This window comes from Muntiacus reevesi, chromosome 3 (genome assembly GCF_963930625.1).
Source record: "Muntiacus reevesi chromosome 3, mMunRee1.1, whole genome shotgun sequence".
NCBI classification, from domain to species: Eukaryota; Metazoa; Chordata; class Mammalia; order Artiodactyla; family Cervidae; genus Muntiacus; species Muntiacus reevesi.
The window spans coordinates 264,604,184-264,619,620 of record NC_089251.1 but is presented as its reverse complement, the minus strand read 5'-3'; the positions used below and the strand labels follow the sequence as shown (position 1 = coordinate 264,619,620).

Below are 15,437 nucleotides of genomic sequence, written 5' to 3'. Positions count from 1 at the left end.
GGCTATGGGCTGGCAGGGAGAGGAGGAGACCTGGACCGGGTTTGGAGAGAGGAAGGACATCATTCGTGCGGGACCGTGAGCAGGATGGACGCCCGGCCCGGGCGGGTGGTTGCAGCCGCAGAGAGGGCTGCTGAGAGCGGGCAGCTCAATTTCGGGATCCCAAGCTTCTGGCCAGAAGCTGGAGGGGGCTTGGCCAACACGAGCACCAAACGACTCAATGGTGCTTTCTGGCTCTGAGATTTAAAAAATGTCTGCAGACGACGGAGGCATCCAAGCTACCCAGGACAAGGAGAGAGCCCGAGAGACTCCAGGTCATGGGCATTCTTGTCAAGAAATGCTGAGTCAGAGGGGACAGTGCCTGTAGGAGAGGCCCACATCAAGATGGAGCCAGAGGAGCCGCACCCTGAAGAGGTGTCGCGGGAGGCCAGAGCTCAAGGAGCACGGGGCTTGGTGCCCCTAAGCCAGGGCGCTCAGGAGAAACTGTGTTTCCTGCCTGGAGGAGCCCTCCCAGCCCCCCAGATACCTGTGCTGTCCCGCGAGGGGGAGACCAGAGACCGGCAGATGGCCGCAGCACTCCTCACCGCCTGGTCCCAGATGCCGGTGACCTTTGAGGACCTGGCTCTGTACCTCTCCCGGGAGGAATGAGGGCTGCTGGACCACACCCAGCAGAGCTCCTACAGGGAGGTCCTGCAGAAGAGGAGTGGGCTGTCCTTGGGGTTTCCCTTCAGCAGACCTTTCTGGGCCTCTCAAGGGCGAGGCCCCAGGTTCCAGCAGGCATGCGGAACATGAGGAGGAGGAGAAGAGGAGCGGTGGAGGCGGACAAGGAGCTGGCTGCGTCCCTGTGAGCCCTTGGCGATGTAAAGTCCTACAAAAACAGAGTGGGAAGAGCCCGGGGGATGCCCCGCGCTGCGGGCAGCAAGCGGCCAGCGGCCAGAACTCGGGGCCAGCCAAGGACGATGTGCAGCCCCGTCCCGTGGAGGAGTCATAGCCGGAATCAGCCCCGCCTGACACCGACCTCCTGAAAACCCAGGAGGGCCACTTCCCAGAGCAACCCAGAGAAGGGGGCATAACCACCCCCGAGAGCGGCGAGGAGGGCAAGAACTCCTACAAGTGCGAGCAGTGCAGCAAGGCCTTCAGCTGGCCCTCGCACCTGGTGACACACCGGCGCACGCACCTGGGCGAGAAGCCCTATGCCTGCCCGTCCTGCTGGAAGAGCTTCAGCCACCACTCGACGCCGATCCAGCACCAGCGTATCCACACGGGCGAGAAGCCCTACGCCAAGCGCTTCACCCGCTGCTCAGACCTGGTCACCCACCAGGGCACCCACACGGGCGCCAAGCCACACAAGTGCCTCATCTGCGGCAAGTGCTTCACGCAGAGCTAGGCCCTGGTCACCCACCAGCGCACCCACACCGGGGTCAAGCTCTACCCATGCCCCGAGTGCTGTAAGTGCTTCAGCCAGCGATCCAACCTCATTGCGCACAACCGCACGCACACTGGCGAGAAGCCCTACCACTGCCTGAACTGCGGCAAGAGCTTCAGCCACAGCTCGCACCTCACCGCCCACCAGCGCACCACCGCGGCATCCGGCCCTACTCCTGCCCGCTGTGTGGCAAGAGCTTCAGCCGGCATTCCAACCTGCACCGGCACAAGAAGATCCACACAGCGGGGCGCAAGGCCCTGGCCATGCTGATATTGGGGGCGGCCAGGACTCTGGCGGCACCCCCGCCTGCCCCTACCTAGGGGGCTGGGAGGGAGGGACCTGGGTGTCTGCTGTGGGGGTGTGAGCTGGGAGACCCAGGAAGGGAGGCGGGGAGGTGCTGGCATGGGGGTGGCAACCTGGGAGGAGCTCGGATGAGGACCAGGCACCAGCCATGCTCGCAGCAAATTAAAGGCCTTGGGGTTCAAGCGACAAAAGAAAGAAAAAAAAAAAAAACAGAGTGGTTTTGTTTTGGTGGAAGCATAGTGTGAGTGAGAATGCGAAGTGTGGAATAGGATTAGATCTTGCTCAGTAGTAAAGAATCTTAATGCCAATGCAGGAGACACACTATCAGTCCCTGAGTTGGGAAGATCCCCTGGAGGAGGAAAAATGGCAGCTTGCCCCAGTATTCTTTCCTGGAGAAACCCATGGAGGGAGGAGCCTGGCAGGCTGTAGCCCATAGGGTCACAGAGAGTCGAACACGACTGAGCCCCCACACACACAGCATGGTGTGGGTGAGAATATAAAGTGTGAAATAAGATTGGGTCTTAAAAGGGCATGTAGTAGTAACTAGACTGCAGGTTCTACAGCAGGCAAATGACCAAAGAACTGTTGTTTAACATAAATAACATGGATACACTTCTCAGAAGAAACTATAATGATCTGGAAATTGTGTGTGTGTGTGTATTCTACAAAGGAAGAATTGCACTGTAACAGCAACTTTTAAGTTTACATGTTCTATCACTTCATTGTTCTTATGCATAATAATAATTTACATTTTTATCTGTCACTTATAAAACATTTTTAATTATATTATTAAAATTGAAGTATTTGTTATTCAGTCACTAAATCGTGTCTGACACTTTCCCATCCCATGGACTGCCATGCCAGGCTTCCCTGTCCTTCACTATTGCCCAGAATTTGCTCAAACTCATGTCCTTTGAGCCATCCAGCCATCTCATCCTTTATCATCCCCTTCTCTTCCTTCCCTCAATCTTTCCTAATATCACAGTCTTTTCCAGCGAGCCAGCTCGTCACATCAGGAGGCCAAATTATTGGAACTTCAGCATCAGTCCTTCCAATGAATATTCAGGCTTAATTTCCATTAGGGTGGACTGATTTGATCTCCTTGCTGTCCAAGGGACTCTCAAGAGTCTTCTCCAACACCAGTTTCAGAGCATCAGTTCTTTAGCACTCAGCCTTCTTTATGGTCCAGCTCTCACATCTGTACATGTCTACTGGAAAAACCACAGCTTTGACTAGACGGACCTTTGTCGGCAAAGTGTTGTCTCTGCTTTCTAATATGCTGTCTAGATTTGTCATAGCTTTTCTGCTAAGAAATTCCAAAATTGAGATATAATTGACATACCTTAGTTTCACATGTACAGCATAATGATTCATTATTTATCTATATTGCAGAATAATCACCACAGGTCTAGCTGGCATCTGTCACTGTACAGTTCCAGATTGTTTTTTTTCTTGTGATAAGAACTTTTAAGATCTATTCTTAGCAACTTCCAGATTTACAGTGCTGTATATTTAACTATAATCATTATGCTGTGCATTATATCCCCATAACTTAGTATCTTTAGCTGGAAATTCGTGCCTTCTCACCACTGTAGCCTGTCTCACCCGCCCTCTCCCCTTGCCTCTGGCACCACTGGTCTGTCTTCTCCATCCAGGGGCTGTTTGTGATTTTCTGCGTCTTAGATTCCATATGTATGTGAGGTCACATGGTGTTTGTCATTCTCTGTGTGACTGACTTCACTAAGCATAATACCCTTGAGATTCATTCATATTGTCACAAATGGCAGTGTTTCAGATTTTTTTTTCCTTTTTAATAGCTGAATAATATTCTGTTGTGTGTGTATATATCATATCTTCTTGATCTACTCATCCACTACTGGACATGGATTGTTTCCATATCTTGGCTATTGTAAGTAATGCTGCAGGGAACATTGGAAGATACATATATCTTTTTCCAGATTTGTTTTCTGAGAAGAAAAGTCTTTTGTTTGTTTTCTTTCCACAAATAGTGAGAAATACTTTCTTACTTCGTTTCTTCCTGGGAATGTCTGTGTTTTCAGCTTTGTTGTTGAGTCAGTTTTTAATGTACACAGTAGATGATTGAAAAAAGGAGAGGTTGATTGTTCTCTCTCTTAAGTGCATATTTTAGAATTTAAAATTAATTACTATATTTCAGAAATTCCTCTGATAGTGGTTCTATCAATTAAAGCAAAGATTCATGACTTGGAGGCATGGATGTATGTCAGAAGTTTGTATTAATTATTTACATAGTTGCCTGGCTCACATTTGGCTTTTAATAAATGATTGCTTTTTTCTCATTTTAATGCTGTTTCTGCAGAAAGATCATCTCAAATTAGTAGAAAGTAAGGTGGAAAAAATGTCAATGTTTAGAGATGTATGTAGCACTTTTTTGTTTAATTGAGAGTTTAAATCTTGAATGTGGAAAATTTAAATTGAGAGTTTAAATCTTGAACGTGGAAAAATTGTTTTGATTTGAGTGTTTTTCTCCTTAGGTGGACTATATCTAATTAGAGCTAACATTCTTGTCACTTTCTGCATCATTTTTAGTTTCAGCTCAGGCTCCAAACTCTGCCATCACAGCTCAGACTGGAGTAGGGGTGGCATCCACAGTCCACCTGAACCCCATGCAGTTGATGACAGTGGATGCATCTCATGCTCGGCATATCCAAGGGATCCAGCCAGCCCCCATCAGTACACAGGGGATCCAGCCCGCCCCCATCGGCACCCCGGGGATCCAGCCCGCCCCTATCGGCACACAGGGAATTCACTCAGCAGCCCCCATCAGCACCCAGGGACTTCAGCCCGCACCAATAGGGACCCAGCAGCCTCAGCCCGAAGGGAAGACTTCAGGTAATTTTAATTGTTTACATGGAATTTGGTCTGGAAAGAAAAGATACATAGGTTTTGCCACTTGCTGGCTTTGTGGTCTCAGGTAACCTCAGTAAACCTTAGTTTGCTCTTTGGAACATGAGTTGCTTAGAACTTACCTGTCAGGATCATTGTAAGCATGAGAAACCACATGTATAAATAGCTTAATACACATTTGCATAGGGGGAGAGCTCTTATTTGAGAGAGTATATTCACCCTTATAAGGGTAGTATTTACAGTCCATTTTAGGATTTTCTTTTTCATTTTAATTTTTTTTGCTCACTGTGTAGCTTGTGGGATCTAGTTCTCCAACCAGGGGTTGCATTCAGGCCCTAGCATTAGAAGCACAGAGTCCTAACCTATAAGCAGTCAAGGAATTTCCTAAAAATTTTTTTGGAGTTGTCTGTAAAGCATAAAGTTAAGATAGACTGGAATGTTAGTACCATTATTAGGAATTGAGAAGCGGTGATATCTTAGAAAAAGGCTGTAGGAGAACATTTCTTGAAGTATGGTATGTACTTTATCTGTCTTATTTATTAGTAATCATGATCGTAGAGCAAAGAAAAGTGGTTTTTGATCAGTAGGCTTTATAACTTCTCCCATTTTGCCATCTGCTTTTGTTCTTATTCCTCTTCTTGAAATTGGCAAGTCCTAACGTGGGTGCTCTTAAGTGTGGTAGTCTAATGATTGTTCTTTGTCTTACATGACATTTTAGTAATGTCACCTCTCTCTCCTTTTCACTGTCCTCTCCTGCCCACCCCGTGTCCTCTAGCAGTGGTGTTGGCGGATGGAGCCACAATTGTAGCCAACCCTATCAGCAGCCCATTCAGTGCTGCCCCGGCGGCAACAACTGTGGTGCAGACTCACAGCCAGAGTGTGAGCACGAACGCCCCAGCCCAGGGCTCGTCCCCACGGCCGAGCATACTCCGCAAGAAGCCTGCCACCGATGGGTGAGTCGACCCAGCAGTGTCAGGTGACGCCTCTAGTTCTGGATGCCATCGGTATAAACAGGCACTAATCCAGTGCTGCAGCAAACTCGATTTCTGCCAAAATAACTTGCCGACCAGGTTGTTCAGTAGAGCCTTGCTGAATTCAGACTGTAAGATGGGTAAGAATTCAGGATTCAGTTGGGTGTCAGTTTGTAAATATCTGTTGCTTATTAATTACTTTGAGAGTTCTCTCTGGTTCTGAGAGTTTAATGCTGGAACCCCTAGTTTGTACTGAATTTTTCAGGCTTATCTAGTTAGGCACGGTAATGTGTGCTGTCTGTTTTTCCCTCGTTATCCTAAATGAATTGTTGCTTCAGGCAAACAGTTTTCCAAGTGTATTAAGGGTCATATTTAGTAGCAGATGGTGTTCCGTGTTGTCATATAAACTTCTGAGTTGGTGGGTCATAGGTCATAGGCTCTGCTGTGAAACAGAGATCCAGGTCTCTGCCTTTTAATACCAAGTCGGTTCATGACAAAGTAACCTTATCAAGGAAAATGCAAGGCAGAGCTTGTAATAGAGATGGCAGATTGAACATGCTCTTCTTAATTTCTCCTCCTGTCAAAACCCCACAGAACTTTTAGTAAAGAGGCTTTTTTGAAAGATCATAAATACACAGGGATGGGGAGAATAGGAGAAGACTCAACAGCAGCAAGACTTTGAGGTGAGAAAGCAGATAGGCAAGCTCTCCCTCACTCCCTTAGCAGTGAGAATGGTGGATGTTAAGTCTGCAGAGGACAATTGAGAACCATCCTCATTTAAATTATAAATCTTCAAAAGAACCAGAAACAGGAAGAACTGAGGGTAAAAGGAAGCTGGGCTGAAATCTGTCTGAAAAGTGGTTAGAGCCCTGCCTTCTCTGCCCACACAGCGGATTTGCACGGCCGCTCCTCCCCAGCCCCAGCAAACTCTGCAGATGGCCCACTAGGATCAGCCAGCACAACAGAGGACATGGTACTGCACCAGAAACAGATTAATGACCTAGCCGAGACGGCGTGTTGAGACTACCTGTCCACTTCTCCCATTTGGCTGACACATCCCTGGCAGTTAAAGAGAAATTGTGAAGAGGACTCTACTCTCCTTCTAGGGTCCATCAGCCCGATGGGAAAGATCTAAAAATACCTACACTAAGGGTTTAAGGACCCTTCAGACATGGATCAGATCACCCTTAAGGTAGACAAACCCTGCCGCAAGCTCAGAGCATCCCATCAGCTTTTTAGTCCTCCTCCATCACAAGCATGCAGCCCAGCATATCAGGTGCCTGATGGGGATTCTAATAATACAAGGTAGAAACCACTGAAAAAGGCAGTTTGGAAGATGCAAAGGCTAGGCAAAGAGAATAAAACTAAAAACAAAACCTAAGAAATCATGATCAGAGACATACACCATCAGTGCCATCTTCAAAGGACAAAAGAAAACTGCATCCATCAAACAGGAAGGCCATGCTTCTCAAAGGGAACAGTCAGAGAACAAGAGTGTGTCCTGAAGTTAAAAGTGTGAGAGCAGAAATTGAAAACTCAGTAGAGGAGTTGAAAGGTAAAACTGAGGAAATCTCTCAGTAGAGCAAAAAGACAAAAGGGGAGAAAATACCAAAAAATTAAAGTACCAGTTCAGGAGAATCCTGCCTTGGAAGAAGAAGGATCATAGTAAGTTACCAAAACTAGAAGAAGAGTAACAGTTTCCTGATTTAACAAACCGCAAAATGCTTGGCACAGTCTGTACAACGGACACACACCGGCACCAAGATGAAATATGTTAAAACTTCACAACACGGGACGCAGTGAGATCTGCCTTTCTCCCTTGCTTTGTCGTCTCCAAAGGCCCTTGTGCTGTACCTCCTGTGACCACCTGTACCATCCAAGTCCTCTGTGGCCTGACTTCTCTGAGCATGACTTTTTGCTTTAATTGGATCCTGGCTCTTTTCTGGGGTCTCAATGGCCTTTTCCTCGACTCTCCCCGGAGTGGTGGCTATCTCTTCCTCCCCATCCCTTCCTGTCACTGTGCCCGGAGATGGGGTGACTGTCCTCTTGGCACCTCATTGCCACTTTGAGTCCACTCTTCCTCAACAGGAGATCTGCTTCCTGGTCTGTATTTAAATTTCTTAAAGTTTGCTATTGAAAGAGTAGTTTCACATAACCAGGTTCATCCAGACACAGTGAAAAGTTTTCCAATAACTGAATCAAATACCAGTTTTTATTTTTTATGTTTTTTTAAATGTTTCTTTTATTGTGGTAAAAGTCACATAATATAAAACATACTATTTTAACCATATTTAACGTACATTTCAGTGGCATTAAATACATTCACATTGTTGTGCACCTTTCCCCATCATCCACCTCCAAAATTTTTCACCTTCTTAAACTGAAGCTCTGGCTCCATTAAATACTAACTCCCCATCCCCCCTGTCCCTTCACCCTAACAGTCCCTTCACCTCCTGGCCCCTGGCATTACCAGTGTACTTTCTAACTCTGCGAATTTGACTGTTCTAGTCAAATACCAGTTTTTAAATTCAAATTAACTTCAGTGAAACATTCTTTACCGTCTGAGCCACCAGGGAAGCCCCTAATGAAACATTCTTAAAAGTCCTGCTGGTCACTTGCATTTCCTGCCTTTCACGTGTTTAGTGGCCCCATGTGACTGGCAGCCACCTTGTTGGGACAGAATCAGGTTTGATTTAGAGATTGTGTGTCCTGCAGAAGGCACATAGTGTCTGGTTGTCATACTATCTTTAATGTAAAGAGAAATTTGACGTTTCCCAGCTCTGTGGCCTCTCAGTTGCTTGAATGTGTCCCTTGCATCCACCCTCCCTTAGCAGAGCATCCGCAGGGGCACAAGCATTCCTCGGCTCAGAAGTTGAGCAGTGTTTTCTGTACCCCAGTGGCCCACAGCCTGCCTCCTTCCACATCCCTGGCAGCAGAACTGTGACTCAACAAGACTCAGCTGGAAGCCTGCAGCCTCTTGGTCCTCAACCACCTTTTCACTCTTCTAACTGCCTTTCCTGACATCTTTGTCTGCTCTCCCTGGTCCAGAGTCTGTGGTTCCATTGCGATCATTTCCTTGCATCCATCCTCAGGTTCCTTACCCTCCTCTTCGCTTTGTCAAAACCAGAGTTAAGTCCTAATTTGTGTTATGCTGCCTGCATGTGTGCAGCAGTGTGTTAGGGAGCACCACACTACCTGGTCCCGCTTAACCTCACACACCTCCACTGGGATCTCATGGTGGACCAGCACTGTCTGCTTTCTTCCACCGCCCTTCCAGACAACCAGGTACCTCTGTTCTTTTCCAGGCTTCCACAGCTTCTTCCCACATTCACTAGTAGCTAATGAAAGTGCCACCTACTTTCTTGAGAAAATGGCAACAAGCACCAGAGAACTTCACAGACTAGCTGTCACATCTTACCTGCCAGCCTCTTTCCCCTGCCCACCTCCGTTTCCCAGTACAGGTGAGCTCCAGGGGTACCTCTTCAGAGCTCCGATCACAGTCTTCCTCACCTACTCCAGCTGCAGCTCTTCCTCTCTCTCTCCTTCTTCATCAGTTTTTTCTTGCAAGTGGGTTATTCACATAAAAAGTATAATCTTGCTGTCAGTTCTTCCATCTTAAAAAAAAATTTTTTTCCATTAAGCCACTTTCTTCCATTCTCTCCCCCATTTTATTTCTCCTGTTTGCAATGAAAATAAAGGAGTTGTCTCTATTTGCTAGCACTACTTCTTCCAGTCTCTTTCTTTCTCTTTCAGCATTTTCACTGATTTATAGAAAACTGTGCAGATAATGTATGTACACTGTAATGAGTTAGCACAAAGGGAACCCAATGTACATCTGTGTGATTGCCAGTACTTCCTCCCAAAGGTTACTAACCAATTTTTCTTCTTACCCTCTTTTGCCTCTTTTTGAGTTCCCATAGAATCATATATACTTTTTGTGACTCAGGCATCTTTCACTTGGTTTTGGACAATTCATCCATGTTGCTACCTGTGATTGTAACTTTTCAGTTGTTTACAATACCCTTATATAAGAATAGCATCATTTTTCCATAGATCTTCAGGTTTTTCCCAGTTTGGGACTGTAATGTTATCCCAGCATCTTTCTACATCACCTTTGATATGTCCAGGATTTGCTGGGATGTAGTCTGTGCTCATGTTCAGCTCTAGCACATAACGCCAGCAGTTTGTTCGGGTGTTATACCCATTTGCAGTCACTAGCAGTGGAATCATTGCCCTTGTCATCACCAACACCTGTTATTTGGCACTCTTTGTAAGTTTGGTCATTCTGTGCGTTTGTAGTATATCTCTTTATGGGTTTGGGGGGGATTGTTTGTTTTCTGGGGTGGGAGTGGAGTTGGTCTTGCTTTTTTATTTTTTTTGTGGAAAGTTTAAACATAATACAAATTTGAACATAAGAATTTATTCCCATAATCCAACTTCAATTATTAACTTAGTCCATGTTTTATCTGTATGCCTATCCACTCCCTTTTTTTTTACCAGCTCTTTTGTCCCTTGGAGTTTTCCCTTTCCCCCGCCATCTCTTTCCCTGAATTTGTCAGTTGTATCCCCATTGTGTTAGTTTCCTTAGGGCTGCTATAACAGATTATCACAAGTTTGGTGGTTTGAAACAACACAAGTTTATTCTCACAGTTGTGATGACTAGAAGTCTGATATCACATGTTGGTTGGTTCCTTCTTGGGGAAAATCTACTCTGTGCCTCTTTCCCAGCATCTGGTGGCAGTTGGCAGTCCTTGGAGTCGCTTTGCCTGTGGATGCATCACTCCAGTTTCTGTTTCCATATTCACATGCCCTTGCCTCTGTCTGTCTCACATCTCCATCTCCTTTCTGTTGTCAGTCTTTGGATTTAGGACCTACCCTATAACTTTTTTGTTGTTGTTCAGTCGCCAAGTTGTATCCTACTCTTTGTGATCCTGTGGACTGCAGCACACAAGACTCCTCTGACGTCCACTGTCTCCCGGAGTTTGCTCAGATTCTTGTCCATTGAGTTGATGATGCCATCTAACCATCTCATCCTCTGTTCCCCCTTCTCCTTTTACCTACCATCTTACCCAACATCAGGGTTTTTTCTAAGAGACTCTAAATCTAGAATGATCTTATCTCAAGATCCTTAACTTAGTTACATTTGCAAAGACCCTATTTTTTTACATTCACAAACACCAAGAATTAGGACTCCAGTGGATCATTTTAGGGAACACAGTCCATGCCCACCTCTCCCATCACCTAGTTTCACTTATTCTCTTCTCCACATTTTCCAAGTTGTTACTTTAATCTAAAGGCTTGGTTTTTCCCCCTTCTAGCAAAATTCCTTCATAAGTTGGCAGTTTAGTGTTCCGTTGTTTAGTTGCTAAGTGGCATCCAACTGTTCTTGTGACCCAGTGGACTGCTGCCCCCCAGGCTCCTCTGTCCTTGGAATTTCCTAGTCAGAAATACTGCAGTAGGTTGCCATTTCCTCCTCCAAAGGGCCTTCCCGACCCAGGGATCAAACCCACACACCTGCACTGGCAGGTGGCTCTTCATCACTGGCCACCTGGGAAGCCTGGTCTTAGTGTTACACCAGGAGAAATACACTGTCTGGTGTCACCCTTTTTTGAGATGTTAACAGCCCTCATGATCAGCATCTGAATTCATTGCGTTGCAGAATGGTATGTTCTCATTCTAGATGTTTTCTCTCAAACCACTTCTCTTCTAGCATTTGCTTCTACCACCCTGCCAAAACTGCACATCAGAACCACTTATGATTTCCACATCACTCAGCTCTGGTCTGAGCTGCAGGTGGCCTCCCTACTACACGACACATTTGATCACTAGCTACCTTAATCGACTTTTTTCACTCAGCTTCCATTAACTTGCTTAGGTCAATATGAATACATAGGTGTAATAATGATTGTGAATACTAAACGAATTTAAATTTTAAGTACAAAGGAAATGTGTAGGTAGAAAGTAGAAGAAGCAGGTTAGAGTCAAAATAGTTGCCTCCTGAAGAGAGACAGGCAGGAAGTGATGAAGGATGGGAAAGAGATCTGCTGTGTTTTATTAAAAGCTCTTTAGTACTATTTGACTTTCTAAATAATGTGCCTCTATTACATTGAGAGAACTTTTAAATCCATTAAAAAGCACCTGACAACATAGTGCTTTAATTTTACCATAGACCCACGTAGTGAATGTGTAGTTCTTACCCTTCGAATGCCCGCAGACGCTTGTATTCCAGTCGTGTCTCTTGTCTCTTCTAGAATGGCAGTTCGGAAAACCCTCATTCCCCCTCAGCCTCCTGACGTGGCCAGCCCTCGCGTGGAGAGCTCTGTGCGGAGTACGTCTGGGTCGCCCAGGCCTGCAGGGTGAGCACATAATTGAGGACAGGAAAGTCTAGTGACATATTTCAAACTTCACATAATTTGTCTGGGTGCATCTAAAAAACTCATTTTCTAAGCTGTGTGATCTGGACACACTTCTCAACCTCTCTGGACCTTAATTTCCTTATTTATGAAATGGGCATAATTATAATATCTTCCTCATAGGATTCCTGTGTATTCATAGCACTTAGAATAGAGCCTGCCTTATAGTAAACACCCAGTTCCTGGGTTGCTATCAAAATGGCATTCCTGGCATTGCTATCAAAAATGGCATTATGACGATAGTTAATTCATGCTATTTTATTTATCTTCTTATTCTAAAAGTAGTATTTTGGAAAAGAAAATGAGACAATATAAAAATTAAGTATAAAGTAAAAATCTTTGTCCCATTCTCCACTCACCTCTCTAGTCCCACTCCCCAGAGTAATTTGTTACTGTTTTAGTCTCTTAAGTCTTTGCAATCCCATGGACTATATAGCCTGCCAGGCTCCTCTGTCCATGGGATTTTCCAGGCAGGGATAGTGGAGTGGGTTGCCATTTCCTTCTCCAGGGGATCTTCGCATCCCAGGGATTGAACCTGCATCTCCTGCATTGGGAGGCAGAGTCTTTAACACTGAGCCACCTGGAAAGCAACCCCAGAGTAATATTAATTGGTTAAAGTTTTGTTAAGTGTCTTTCTACATCCTTTTCCACATACATGTGTAGATAGGCTGATAAATTCTTAAAAATAAGATTTTATTGATTGTTTATTATATGGCATTTTTTACTTACATTAGTAGTAGCTTACTGTGCTAATATATTTAGATCTACTTCTTCATAAAACTTCATTCAAAAAATTATGAATGCCATGTGTGTACTAAGTATCATTTCAGAATCCAGGGAAATAAAAGTGACTGAAACAAAGGGTCCATTCTCCTTAAGCTTACTGTCTAGTGAATGTAGAGAAATAATAAATATGTGAAGAAAAAAAAAACCAGTGTAAAAGGAATATAAGTGATGGGAGAAGGGGTGATGACTTACAGAAAGGCTTCTCTGAGCAGAGGTTTAAGAGCCACATGTTCCCTGATGTAAGACTGTTGGGCAGAGGAAAGAGCAGGGACCTGGACTTTGATGTAGGAGTACTTGCAGTCACCACTTTGTACATTAGTGCAAAAATATACAAATAACTGTGTAATCAGAAACTGTACATGGTTATTTATAATTTTTCTGTGACCTTAAAAACATTTGTGAAAACATTAAAAACACTCTTCCTGTTCCTTAGGGAATCTCCCTGCCAAGTCTCTCTCGTTGCAGGCAGCTGTTTTACCATCTGAACCACCAGAGAAGCCCATGATATATAGGGAAATGGAAAAAAAATAGTAAAACTAAAGTTTACTTAGTACACTGTAATTGGAACATCAGAAGCACTGAGGATTAAAATGTTTTATTTCTTTCTAAAAACTCATCAAGAGTACACCCTCTGTGTCCAAGGGTGTTAACACATGACAGGCATCCACAGGTCTGGTATCTGGATTTTCGTGTCCCCTAGGGGATGAGTACCAAGGGGCAACTGTAGTTGTAACAGTGCTTGCCTTATTCACATTATATAACTTGTGATACAGAGCAATAGTACTTCTATGCTTTAGTGAATTGTCATATTGCTTTCTAAATTTGGATATGCCCTGACATTTTATCTTTTGTATTTTCAATATTGTAAATTTTCTCCAGGAGTTCCTTTAATGTGAGGTTTTTGCCAGTATCACTTACAGGGCCAGCTTATCTACCTTAACTGATCCTTGGAATCTGTGTGCACATTTCATAGTAGCATCTTTATCTGTGCAAGTGCAGATAAAGATTTCTCTTTGGAGAAATGTGTATTTAGGCTGTTAGGTGTTTTGAGCTGTTAGTAAATTTTTTGGTTTATTAGTCACGTCATTTGCAAATATTTTCTCCCAGTCTGAGGGTTGTCTTTTCATTTTGTTTGTTGTTTCCTTTGCTGTGCAAAAGCTTTTGGGTTTAAGTAGGTCCCATTTGTTTATTTTTGTTTTTATTTCCATTACTGTGGGAGACAGATCAAATAAGATAATGCTGTGATTTATGTCAGAGTGTTCTGCCTATGTTTTCCTCTAAGAGTTATATAGTGTCCAGTTTCCCATTTAGGTCTTTAATCCATTTTGAGCTTATTTTTGTGTTTGAAGTTAAGGACTGATCTAATTTCATTTTTTGACATGTATGTAGCTGTCCAATTTTCCAGCACCGTTTTTTGAAGAGACTGTCTTTCCAGCATTGTGCAGTCATGCCTCCTTTGTCATAGATTAATTGACCACAGGTGCATGGTCTTATTTTTGGGTTTCTATCCTGATCCGTTGATCTGTAATTCTGTTTTTTGTGCCAGGACCATGCTGTGTGGATGACTGTAGTTTTGTAGTATAATCTGAAGTCAGGGAGTCTGATTCCTCCAGCTCCCATTTTCTTTCTCAGGATTGTTTTGGCTATTCGGGATCTTTTGTGTCTCCAAACAAATACAGAGATTTTTGTTCTAGTTCTATGAAAAATGCCATTGGTAATTTGATAGGGATTGCATCGAATCTGTAGATTGCCTAGAGTAGTTCAGTCATTTTGACAATATTGATTCTTCCAATCCACAATCATGGTATATCTTTCCATCTGTTTATGTCTTCTTCAATTTCTTTCATCAACATCTTATACTTTTCCAAGTACAGATCTTTTATTTCCTTAAATAGGTTTATTGATAGGTATTTTGTTCTTTTTGAGGTGGTGGTAAATGGAGTTGTTTCCTGAATTTTCTCTTTCTAATCTTTTGTTGTTAGTGTATAGAAATGGAGCAGATTGCTTCGTGTTAATTTTGTAACCTGCAACTTTACCAGATTCATTGATGAGTTCTAGTAGTTTTTTGGTAGCATCTTTAGGATCTTCTGTGTCTAGTACTCTGTCATTTTGTCAACAGTGACAGTTTAACAAATTCTTTGCCAGTTTATGGAAACCCACTCCAGTATCCTTGCCTGGAAAATCTCATGGACAGAGGAGCCTGGTGGGCTGCAGTCCATGGGGTCACAAAGAGTCGGGCATGACTGAGTGACTAACACACTATCCATTTTAGATTCCCTTTACTTCTTTTTCTTTCCTGATTGCTGTAACTAAGACTCCCAAAATTATGTTGAATAAAAGAGGTGAGAATAGAATCCTTGTCTTATTCCTGGTTTTAGAGGGAACGCTTTCAGCTTTTCACTGCTGAATGTGACTCTAGCTGTAGGTTTGTCGTATAAAGCCTTTATTATGTTAAGATATGTACCCTCTTTGCCCACTTTCTGGTCTTGGTATCAGGGTGATGGTGACCTCACAAATGAGTTTGGAAGTGTTCCTTCCTCTACAGTTTTTTGAAACAGTTTCAGAAGGATAGATGCTAACTTTTCTCTAAGTGTTTGATTAAATTTGCCTGTGAAGCAGTCAGGTCCTGAACTTTCATCTATTGGGAGGTTTTTA

General features: G+C 43.9%; 1 protein-coding gene and 1 pseudogene across 4 annotated transcripts in view; both read left to right on the top strand.

Moving 5' to 3' along the window:
* SAP130 (Sin3A associated protein 130) overlaps window positions 1-15,437 on the top strand; it is a 75,477-nt gene that overhangs the window by 34,297 nt on the left and 25,743 nt on the right. For 3 of the 4 annotated variants that reach the window (XM_065931989.1, XM_065931986.1, XM_065931987.1), the window contains 3 exons: window positions 4,295-4,597; window positions 5,388-5,565; window positions 11,835-11,939. In XM_065931989.1, the coding sequence (XP_065788061.1) occupies window positions 4,295-4,597; window positions 5,388-5,565; window positions 11,835-11,939 (586 nt within the window). The remainder of the gene's footprint in view (window positions 1-4,294; window positions 4,598-5,387; window positions 5,566-11,834; window positions 11,940-15,437) is intronic. The other variant, XM_065931988.1, reaches the window with a different exon arrangement.
* Window positions 248-1,743, top strand: LOC136163528 (transcriptional repressor RHIT pseudogene; annotated as a pseudogene).